The sequence below is a fragment of the Notothenia rossii genome, assembly GCF_949606895.1.
Source record: "Notothenia rossii genome assembly, chromosome: 3".
Classification (NCBI taxonomy): domain Eukaryota; kingdom Metazoa; phylum Chordata; class Actinopteri; order Perciformes; family Nototheniidae; genus Notothenia; species Notothenia rossii.
The window spans coordinates 59,625,697-59,637,093 of NC_136901.1; the positions used below are offsets into that span (position 1 = coordinate 59,625,697).

Below are 11,397 nucleotides of genomic sequence, written 5' to 3' on the forward strand. Positions count from 1 at the left end.
CATTATAAATAGTAACATAGCTGAACATGGTATTGCACATTTAGCTTTGAGTGTTACTGACCTGAGATGTTTTTATTACATGAATTAAGGTGACTGAGGCTTTTTAACATACAGGGATGCAAACTCATCAGGTATGAAAAAGGTGACAAGGATCCGAGCCCCCGGCTCCCCCACCCCACGGAATGACAGAGGATTTTAGCAGTCAGAACAACTAAAGCAGCAGTGTTAATAATAACAGAAACGCCAAAGAGTCACATAATAGAAATATAAAAGCATTTATTTCAAATTGTGGAGCAGTCAGTTTATAATTTTGGCAGCACTGTTGAGCATTTTGAAAATGTATTTTCAGGCCTCTGTGCAAGGCTTAAGTCTTTCTATCTTTATAGCCACATGGTGTAAAGTAACTAAGTTCATAAACTCAACAAGTACTATACTTGGGCACAATTTTGAGATACTTGTACTTTATTTAAGTATTTCAATGTTTTGCTACTTTGTTCTTCTACTCCGCTACAGTTCAGAGGTACATGGTGTACTTTGACTCCACTACATGTATTTAATACCTTTAGTTACTTCACAGATCTGGATTAATTAGGCCTAAGTGAAATATAATCAAGTGTTAAATCAGACTTTAGTTCCACCTGGAGTACATCCACAAGCTACCCTGCAGTATACAAAGTCATTCAAACTAGCTGCACCTTTAGCAGCTTTGAGAACAATTTCATGATCAATCATTATAAAACATATCATATCTATTATTCTGAAATGGACCAATCTGCACAATGACTACTTTTACTGTCGCTACTTTCACTATATTTTGATGATAATACTTTTCTACTTTTACTTGAGGAACATTTTGAATGCAGGACTTTTACTGTAACAGAGTATTCCTACACTCTGGGACTATTACTTTTAGTCAAGTACAAGATCTGAGTACTTCTACTTTTACTCAAGTACAAGACCTGAGTACTTCTACTTTTACTCTAGTACAAGATCTGTGTGCTTCTACTTTTACTCAAGTACAAGATTTGAGTACTTCTACTTTTACTCTAGTACAAGATCTGTGTGCTTCTACTTTTACTCAATTACAAGATTTGAGTACTTCTACTTTTACTCTAGTACAAGATCTGTGTGCTTCTACTTTTACTCAAGTACAAGATCTGAGTACTTCTACTTTTACTCAAGTACAAGACCTGAGTACTTCGACTTTTACTCAAGTACAAGATCTGAGTACTTCTACTTTTACTCAAGTACAATATATATACTTATACCACCTCTGTTTATTACGGAGCCCCCAAGGGGACATGGGGAAGAAAAAATAAATAAAAATGTTTTGCGAGATATCGCAAAACCTTTGCGATATCTCGCAAATGTTTTGCGAGATCTCGCAAAACCCCTTTGCGAGATCTCGCAATACTTTTGCGAGATCTCGCAATACTTTATCCCGCAAAAATGTTCGTTTAGCGCAATGTACTTCCGGCCGGTTCAGTTTGGCAACCTACAGTACTCTGGGGCAGCTTGTAACAGATGAAAGAGTCATGGAGGAGGATTTGGAAAGCTTTCTTCGCTCGAGAGAGGTCCCACAAGAGGACATCATGAAAATGCAAAGTGACAAGGTGCGTAGAACATTCATTCAATTCACGGAATAAGTTACCGTAACAGCACAGAGCCTGGAAAAGTCAAACACTTTATAAGTAATATGGAGGTAGCATGGCAGTTAAAAAATCCTTCTGTAAAACGTTTAATGCTGAATTCTGAATTTGATAAGCGCCGTTTGTTTACAAGTTAAGTGTTAGGGTGCTAGGTAGCAAGCTAGTGGTTGTTGGTAATGTATTAGTTATTTTATTTTTGCAGGTTGACAAGGCAGTGCTAACCATCATGAATGATGAACAAATGGCAAAGTATATCACTTCATATGGTGACCGAGTAGCTGTCCTCTCCTTCTGTCAACAAACAAAGCGCAGCAGCACAGATAAAGAAACTCTTCTACAGACATTAAGAGATAAAATAGGAGCACGGAAAAGTAAATCAAAAACAAAAGGAGCATTGTGTGGTGCATCAGGTGTGTTTCAAAAAGAAGGTGAAGGGATGTCAAGACGAAGAAATAACGCAGCAGAAAAGACTACCAGGAAGATTGAAATTGGATGGCTTCATTTTCACAATAAGGAATACCAACAAGTGAGGACCTGCAATGGCGGGGGAACAAGACATGCATCGGTGGAAAAAACAACAACTGTTGCTTAGCTTTTGGAAATGGGAAAGAAGCTATTCTTCCCAAATGGCCACTCAACAAAAGGGCGAGTTGAAGACTTCACCTTTGATGTCTGTGATTTTAAAAGAAACCAGATCCCTTCAGATGACACTGTTGGCAGACTTTATGAACAAACTAAACTGAAGCTGCTTAGATTTTACATATCCACAAAAGAAGAAGCCCACCCAAAAGATCAATCCCCATCTGAGGTAGAAACAGTTAGAGAAGATTCCTTATCTGCAGATTCATCTGTTGCCATCACTGAGGGAGCAGACTCACATGGATCTGTTGATGCAGATGAATTGATTACAGATCTGCCAGAACATGGATATTCATCTGACAGCGACAATAGCGATCAGGTTTGTGGCAGTAGGAAATATAAAGTCACTTTAATGACAGGGACAGATGGAAAGAGATAGTGCTTGAAGATTAAACTTCAGGTAATAACTAAATAAAGAAATGATGTACATGGATTTCATAAAACAGAAAGGTTCCATTGTGTGCCATCAGTCACCACAGTTAGTCAGCAACTTTCTACATAGCTATAGTTATGGTAGGGCTATTTAGCACACGCTTTTGTCCAAGGCGTTACCAACATACTTTCACCTCTGTATGTTTCAATTTTTCCAGGACTTTGTTGTTGACATGTGTGGTCAGATGCATACATTTCTTTTTGTTGCATATTTTTTTGCTATTTCATACTTTTATTTGTAATGCTTTGAAACATATCACTTATCTTAGAGACTCTGAGGGAAGATTGAAGAATATCTAAAAGTTATTGCACAGTACCTTTATGCTTAATAGGCTAATGTGTAGTCATATGTATTTTTTTGCACACCATTTGATATTAATTGTGAAACATGTTTTTCTCCCTGCCATTATTACAAATTACTGCTGACAACAAAAGTTGTTTTTTTGTAGCATTTCCAGATACAACCAAGATCCAAAAAACAAAGATCAACCTCTGACACTGTGACAGCAGAAGGTCCAAGGCAATCACATCGCTCCCATTCAACCCCAACAGACGAGGCAGATACACTTGTATGGGATCCGGAAGATGATCTTTGGGGAGCAGGTGGTGATGAGATAGTTGTGATAAAATGGAATGACGTCACACATGAGGATGTCACTCAGGTAATGTGATCAGGAAAGTGTTTGGGTAAGGGGGTAGAAATGCAAATATATGTATTAAAACCAAACCAGTAAACACAGAAAAGATTGAGAAATGTATTGCTACTTCAATTCAATCAATTACATACTGTAGTTTTTTGTTGGATTTCAATAGTCAGTAAATTCGATTCAATTTATAGAAAAAGTCAAATGTGCATTCCTACTTTGAAAAAAATGTACCATGTCATTTTATTTTTATGGCATATGTATTCTGTTCCCCGATTATTCTTTGGACACACGAATGAAATAACCTACAGTGCTGTGAAACGCTTACTGTACTTACTGAAATGTTAGCTCACCCCCTGTATATTTAGAGCTTCATTTTGCCACAGCATATTGATTAACATTTAATAGTTTATGCTGCTTTAGAACCTTTCACATTTCAACAAACCAAACAAGACCTGATGAAAACCTGTGGAATTCCACAAAGATTTTAATTTTGCTCATAAGCTCATAACTCATGGTGGCATGCACAACTTCACAATTCTCCTTTTTTTGCGATAATTTCTATATCAAACTACCATTTGTTGTGTATAGTGGTATAGCAAAGTCATGTACAACTTGTATTAAAATAAATGGTGTTATTTAGCAAGCTGCAGTAGAAGTGGAAAGCAACAGAGTCCTTTTGACTTGTGATTGTGCAGTAGTTTTTATAAACACGTACAAGTATTTCTGGTTTTAAATAGAAGATGATGTTGAAGACTATTACGGAAATACTTTTGTAAATTACGGTCTGCAACAACGTCTAAGACTTCAAAGTGTCTGCTGTCAATTAATAACATACTTAATTCATCCTTCAGAGTGCGGAGATGAATGGAGTACCAATGCAGGATTTACTACTCCCCTTGTCCTCTGATTTTGGCCTGCCTTCGGCACATGTGTCCATACATGAGGATACAGTGCAAACAGCACAGGTAAGATGCATCACTGCAAGAAACCCTGAACACATCCTTTAAACTACCGGTCTTGTAAGATTTCACATAACTGTGGCCTGTAAAACATTTGTATACTGTCCTGAGAGCTCTGGAGGAGCTCGGTCAGGTATAAAAAAAGTAACTTTGATGATTTTTATACTGAAGTTTTCAGTGTTACCTCGGCTTTGAATTGGAGACAACAAATAGAAAGTCTGTGTTATAAACTGGAGGTGTGGTGGAGTTGGAAAGAAGGTCTTGTAAAAAATAGCTTTTGAGTTGCATTATTGGAAAAACATAGAATCCAATATTATATGGACCTTGATTCATACTCAACATTTAAACAATTAGGACATTTTGGCCTCTGCTTCATTCATTGACCAATCTTTTTGTGTGTGTTTGTATGATTCGTTCTTCTACTACAGGATTTGCTTTTAAATTCGAGCAGCCAACTATCCCCATCAACCTCAGCTGAAGGCTCAGGAAATCCAGAGAGCACGCGACGTGCATCAATTCACAGGACAAAGGTTGTTGAAGGTCTTTTGGCTGTATTTATGGACAGTAGCATAATACATTTGACTCTAAAGATGGACTTTGTAAATGAAAATGCTATTGATGATAATGGAGTGTCAAGGGAGGTTTACACTGCATTCTGGGAGCAATTTCTTGAAACGTGTGAAGGGGAAGCAGAGCGAGTTCCAAGGCTGAGGCCAGATTTCTGTGAGGCTGAATGGCAAGCAGTTGGACGGATCTGGGTGAAAGGATTACTGGACCATGGTGTCATGCCAGTGAGGCTATCAAAGGCTTTCATTTTAGCCTGCATTCATGGAGTCGACTCCGTTGATGTAGACATCCTGATGACATCGTTTCTCAACTACCTCTCTCCTGTTGAGAGATCAGCTGTGGAGAAGGCTCTCCAGGGCACAATGGAGGAGAGTGATGAAGAGGACTTGCTCGACCTTTTCACAAGGATGGGTTCCCATTTCCTACCGGCAAAGAACAACATGGAGCCTGCCATCGAAACAATGGCTCATAAAGCCATTCTCCAAGAGCCAAAGTATATCGTCGATTGCTTCTTGACACCCATGTCACTTGTACAGCTGAAACTGCCTGACAAGGACAGTGTGTTGTCTCTGTATGAGAAGAAGAAAGCCACAGGCAGAAGAGTGTCCCAACTGTTTGAAACAACCAACGTGGTGCTGTCTCAGAGAGAACAGACCACTTTCAACCACCTCCAACGATATGTGAAAAATGCTGACCAAGCCAAAGCTGAAAAAATCCTGCGTTTCTGCACTGGTTCTTCTGTCATATGTGTTGACAGAATTGGGGTGTGCTTTAATGCTGAAACTGGGCTCAGCAGAAGGCCTGTTGCTCATACCTGTGGAGCTATCCTTGAAATACCGTGTACCTACAGCTCTTTCCCTGAATTTCGCACGGAGTTTGACAATATCCTGTCCAGCAACTACTTTGAAATGGATATCCTTTGAACTTGAGAGCAGTCATTATCAGGCCTGATAGTAACAGTTTGGAATATTATTTTGATTTGATATTTTTGTGTTTTTTTTTTCATTGAAACAACTGATGCACTGAACCGTGTAATGAGCAGTCTGCAATTCTATTTTCTGCTTTAACAAGGATATTACTTTTTTTTTAATATGCTTTGAGAATGACTGCAGTTTTCATTTTTGTCAGTTTGATCGTAACCCAGTTTAGAGGCTGAGATTAAGTGTGTTTTTTTTGCAGCTAAGAAAGCTAAACGGTGTTGTCCGTCACTGGTCGAATTGTTAATTGTTGATGTTATGGTGTTAAAGAGTCAGTCCTTTTTGATAACTCTCAGAAAAAAAATGTTTGAAATTTAATGTGGAAATAGTTGTTAGATCCTGTTTACAAAAAGGTGATGTTGAAAGTGTGAAATGTGGCCTGAAAAGACTACCCTCTAATTACAAGCCCTCAGAATGTATAAATAATATTACCAACATATCACTTTCATTTACTGCCATCTTAACATGGCACCGAATTATAACTCAATGCTATTTTCTTTAGAAACAGAAATCGTGTGTATGTAGATGTGCATATGAAGTGACGTATACATAATGTGCAATGTTTTATTTTTTTATTTCTCAATTGGTCTTAATAAATTGACAAACCAAACTGATTAGGCACATTTTAAATTGAATCAGGGTTGCAAGCCAGGATTTCACACTAGATAAAAATACAAAATTATTATTAATATTTCCACACTGTTAAAAGATCAGCTTGTGCTGTTATTTTCTACCCCTTTCTGACATTAAAGTGCCTGTCAACACAGGCATCACTGTGTTTTCTGTTAATTACATGTAACTTGATGTTCGTACTACTTGGTTCTAGCATTACTAAAGTCCTATACATTTTCACACACACTATTTTTGTTTCACAGTTCGAAAACACATCAGAATCAGAATACATTACATGTTACTGGTTAGACGCTTTTATCCAAAGCGACTTACATACTCAATACTGTGGACAAGGAGCAATTTGGGGTGAAGTGTCTTGCCTAGACACAACGACATGCAGTGGGGTTTGAACCTCTGACCATCTGATCCCCATAACAAGGCTATATCCACTGCGCCACACGCCTCACCCAATGAATACCTTTATTAGTCCAACAGAGGGGACATTTACATTGTTACAGCAGAAAAGAGCCAAAGACAGCTTAATGTTACCTAAGAAGCATGCATAAAAAAGTATTAAAGATAAACAAATGATAATTTAAACAAAGTTAGACAATTTACAAAATACACATCCTGTAAAAGTTTATAGGTATATATTGCACAGTTATTAACAGCATATATATATTGCACATGGTTGGTATTTAACAACAGGGGGTGTTATAGTCTGTTATTGTGTGTGTGGGGGGGGGGGTCTACTAGGGGCTGTACTGGTTATATAGTCTGACCGCTGCTCCCTCTCTCTGAGACAGCGGGGGTGCAGCAGCCTGTCACTGAAGGAGCTGCACAGTGAGGACAGGGTCATGCCATCACATGTATATAAAAGGGGGGAGTGATGTTGACAAGGCAGTATTTTAGTCATCTTACAGTTCATAACACCTTAACAGGACTGGTGTCTACAGAATCTAAAATATTCAACAGCTTAGACTTTACTGACATATTCTAAATTCTTAGTCAACTTAAAGATAGGATTTCAAATTAATTATATGAGCTATGCACACACATGACCTAAGTTCATCAAGCAAATGCAGTGAGTAGCATTACTACTTTGTGAAAGAAACTACAGGCATAAGAGCTATATACTCCCAGAAACAAACAAGCAGTGCGGTGACGGTGAGTTCCAATGTCACGGTATATGATTTAGAGAGATGCACTGATGGCCTCTCTTAGGTGCATATACAAGTTCACAGCCTGATATGGGTCTGTTGGTGGAGTCAGATGGGACTCGCCCATAAAGATGTGGCATAGTTCGTACACATCTGGATCACATGGTATGGCCAGCCGAAAGACACATTCATTTTTGCACAGTTGAACGTGTTCATCTTCAACAGGGGAAAGGTAGTCTCTTGTCCGGTAAAGGTCAGGCACAGCATACATCACATTTGGCCGACCGCTGGGGACGTTCAGGTTTCTCGACGGCCTGATGGTGTGCGCGTTCCAAACCTGTGCAGTGTCATCCAACTCATCCTGTTAAAAAGAATGTAATACATTTAGTAAGAACTGTACATACGCATCAACTTAAATAGAGAACAACATTATGGCATTCACACATAACCACCAACCCCGCCCTCTGTCTGTGTCCTTCACTCTCTCCTCTCTTTCTTTTTCTCTCCTCTAACTCACACGCACAGCACATACACACAATGTATTAACTCACCTGGATGAGTCCCATGCAACAAAATTGAAGGAGGCTTTTGTCCAGAAATCCACCATCAAAATGCCCGTTGTCTCTGAGGTCTCCAAATAAGCACATCCAAAACTCCGCGCACTCTCTGCGAAGAAAACCCCACCAATACTCGATTCGTTGATTGGCGGTGCTGGCTCCCTCCAAGTAGCTTTCATGGGTGCCGTCTGGGCTAGTAGGTACGAGGAAACGCTGAATGCCTCGAACATAGCCATTTTCTGTTCCAAGATCGCCCCTCACCAGTCTAGGGCAGCCCCCTAAACGCTGCACTGCTTCCATGTAATATCCCCCAATCAACTTTGGGTCACTACTTGTTGTGTAGGCATTAAGCCAGATAATTTTTCTTGAATACCCATCGATACATCCATTTATACAAATGCCATATGGCTTCAGTTTATCATACGAATCCAGGTGCCAGATGAAGTTTGGCCCTTTGGAGAAGTAACGCCTTCGTCTGAGTCGTCCTGCTTGCCTTAATGCCACTCCTCTGGGATCCAGCTCCTTCAGTACCAAGCGCACATCCTCCTTCCTCACACGCAGTCCATGCACTCTGCATTTTGCATACATCCAGCGGTACCCATGAAGCTGCCCAGAGTACTGCAACTGGTTGCGAATGAAATCCACCAGGACCGCAAGCTCAGAGTATACATGTCGACGTGCATGTCCCCTCGCTCGGAGTTTCCTCTTGAGGTGTCTTTCACTTATGATAAACCTGTGCCTATTGCCAAGCACTGATGTTATGTCTTTATATTTTAAGCCAAGCTCAAAGTAAAAATCGATTAACTGCTCCATTGTTGTGGTTTCTGTGTCGCTGAACTGACCCGGAAGTACATTGAGCGAAATGAAAACCTTTGCGAGATCTCGCAAAAGTATTGCGAGATCTCGCAAAAGTATTGCGAGATCTCGCAAAAGTATTGCGAGATCTCGCAAAAGTATTGCGAGATCTCGCAAAGGTTTTGCGATATCTCGCAAAACATTTTTTTTTTTTTGTTCTTCTCCATGTCCCCTTGGGGGCTCCGTAGTTTATAGCCTATGAAAAAAACTATTAGAAATAGAAGGCTAAAGCTAACGTTAGCAGATAGTGACAATGTATGCTAGCTAGCTAGCTCAACGATTCCTTAAATAATATTGCCACAGAAAAACTTTTCAGTTCACATCACGCTCTGCCGCTCCGACAGGGAGCTCTGCTCTGAACACCTGAACAGCCCGTTCTAACAGCTGTTCACCAGCGGTCCAGTCTGTGCCACAGTGACTCCGGACGCACAGTTAATATTAACGAACGCACCCGTAGGTAATGTAGCTGCTGAAGCTAGACCATCATGTCGGAGCAGCAGAGCCTTATTATACATCCATGAGCAGAGACGACAGGCAGGAAGACTCGAGCACACAGCTCGTACTTCATTATAATATATAAAAAAAGAACCCCATGCGTGTCATGATGGCACATAACAGCTCACGGCCGCAGATTACTCCGGGTCCCAGCCCCCCCCATACCCCAAAAATATTTGTATTGCAGATCTACATGAATCACACAAACGACTTATTTTGGATTCAAAACGGCGAATTTCGCCGAAAGGTGACAAGTTTGCATCACTGAACATAGACAGAGCACAACTGAAACATAACATCTGAAACGATGTAACAACATAATACACTTGTGGGGATGCTTGGGATGTGAGGAGTGAAGGACACGGCTTAGAACGGGCGTGTCGCCTGGCAGGACAGGAGAGTGTGTGCACCAGTCTGCCTTGATCTATGAATTCATGTCCGTGACACTCACTGCTGCCCACAGCTGTTTTATAGAAGGAAATTCCTTCACTTCATGAAAGTGTTTTAACCACACACACCTCTACACACACATGACGGGTGTTATTTTCCCCATAAGGAACAAGTCGCTGCAAATTATCCCGCTTATTACACGGCCAAATTCTCAACAAAGTAACGACATGACTCCCAATATTAATTGAAATGCTTTTATGGATTTAGAAAATGTATTTTATTGATTTAAAAAATAGTTGTATGTATTGATTTAAAAAATAGTTGTATTGATTTAAATTGACATGCATCCGCTAAGAAACATAGTCCGTTGTTACTGTTTTTTAAACAGTCTGAATGAAACGGCAGCTCTCAGCTGTGTATTTACACAACTAATGGCCCATCAACCACAGCTCTCTACCCCCCTCCCCCCTTGATCTTTCTTCTCCAGCAGCTAAATTAACGGTAGGTTACTCTGAGTGACAAGCTTACAGTTAGACACAACACTGTCAATGCAAGTGACCCTCAGTTAGTTGACTTTTATGTTCAACTGCTAAATTCGTTACTGATAAAAAAGGGCTTCTACTGTACCTAATTACCTTAACAATAGAACCACCAGAGGTTTTTGTATAGGCCTACCTAAACCTGTCAAATCCCGCTATTAGAATGCAATTTTTAACAACATAGGGTGCTACATAACACACTTTCAGGAAAAGTCAGGCACTGGGAGACTTTAATATTTTATTGAAAAAAAGTTACATTGCACACACACATCACACAAATTGACCCGATTGGTGGTTCTAGTATGAAATAAACTCACTAATTAATGAAACCAGTTCAATACGCATTATTCTTATTCTTATCATTCTTTATGAGCGCAGAAATAGTCTTAAAATCGGATCTGTTTTTTCAATGAAATCTGACGACAGGCAGTTAGCTCTGATCACCTATGACAAATGCGCCGCACCTAATCGCTGGCCATTCAGCCACAGACACTGTTCGAAATGGGGGGGAGCTAGGAGGAACTTGGGTCCTCCGAAGAGGGAGGGAGCTCCCCTGAAGGCTGACTTTGAGATAAATAGGGGGAGCCCAAAACAATCGTGCATATTTGTGTCACACAGATTATAAATGTTGAGTTTCTGTAAATAACAGTTCTTGAAATAAATAATAGTTATTGTTCATTACAGTTTCTGAATATTTGTTTTATATTTGTGAATATGTCTGTGTGTTGCCATATGTATGTGGCGGCGCTGCATTCTTACTTACGTTGCTATGATTATGGCGGTGATGCCGGCGCGGTATTTGAAATGTTCATATTGATATTTTTTTAACTCTGGCTGTGTAATAAAAAAATATGGCAAAACGAAAACAGCCAAGCGTCACAGCTTTTGGATTCACAAGCAAAGAAGCGAAGGAGTCTAA

At 39.9% G+C, this 11,397-nt stretch overlaps 2 protein-coding genes across 3 annotated transcripts; one reads left to right on the forward strand and one right to left on the reverse strand.

Moving 5' to 3' along the window:
* Positions 1-1,290: 1,290 nt before the first annotated feature.
* LOC307034142 (uncharacterized protein) lies at positions 1,291-6,648 on the forward strand. 2 transcript variants are annotated; one of them, XM_079672902.1, is made up of 4 exons: positions 1,291-1,613; positions 3,170-3,382; positions 4,219-4,332; positions 4,755-6,648. In XM_079672902.1, the coding sequence occupies exons 1-4, from the start codon at positions 1,326-1,328 to the stop codon at positions 5,814-5,816; spliced, it is 1,677 nt and encodes a 558-aa protein (XP_079529028.1). In that variant the 5' UTR covers positions 1,291-1,325; the 3' UTR covers positions 5,817-6,648. The 2 variants fall into 2 exon arrangements, with proteins under 2 accessions (XP_079529028.1, XP_079529027.1); XM_079672901.1 differs by lacking the exon at positions 1,291-1,613 and adding an exon at positions 2,223-2,607.
* LOC307034143 (uncharacterized protein) lies at positions 6,426-9,176 on the reverse strand. Its single transcript, XM_079672903.1, has 2 exons — positions 8,194-9,176; positions 6,426-8,003 (listed from the first exon to the last, which is right to left on the reverse strand). The coding sequence occupies exons 1-2, from the start codon at positions 9,010-9,012 to the stop codon at positions 7,677-7,679; spliced, it is 1,146 nt and encodes a 381-aa protein (XP_079529029.1). The 5' UTR covers positions 9,013-9,176; the 3' UTR covers positions 6,426-7,676.
* Positions 9,177-11,397: the final 2,221 nt, after the last annotated feature.

What these genes read in the sequence shown, in the direction of transcription:
- LOC307034143 (XM_079672903.1), bottom strand. Translation starts at nt 9,012, where the DNA reads ATGGAGCAGTTAATCGATTTTTACTTTGAGCTTGGCTTAAAATATAAA. An exon ending in GTTGCATGGGACTCATCCAG is followed by an intron (nt 8,004 to 8,193) that starts GTGAGTTAATAC and finishes TCTTTTTAACAG; the next exon opens with GATGAGTTGGATGACACTGC.
- LOC307034142 (XM_079672901.1), top strand. Translation starts at nt 2,251, where the DNA reads ATGGGAAAGAAGCTATTCTTCCCAAATGGCCACTCAACAAAAGGGCGA. An exon ending in CACATGAGGATGTCACTCAG is followed by an intron (nt 3,383 to 4,218) that starts GTAATGTGATCA and finishes TTCATCCTTCAG; the next exon opens with AGTGCGGAGATGAATGGAGT. An exon ending in ATACAGTGCAAACAGCACAG is followed by an intron (nt 4,333 to 4,754) that starts GTAAGATGCATC and finishes CTTCTACTACAG; the next exon opens with GATTTGCTTTTAAATTCGAG.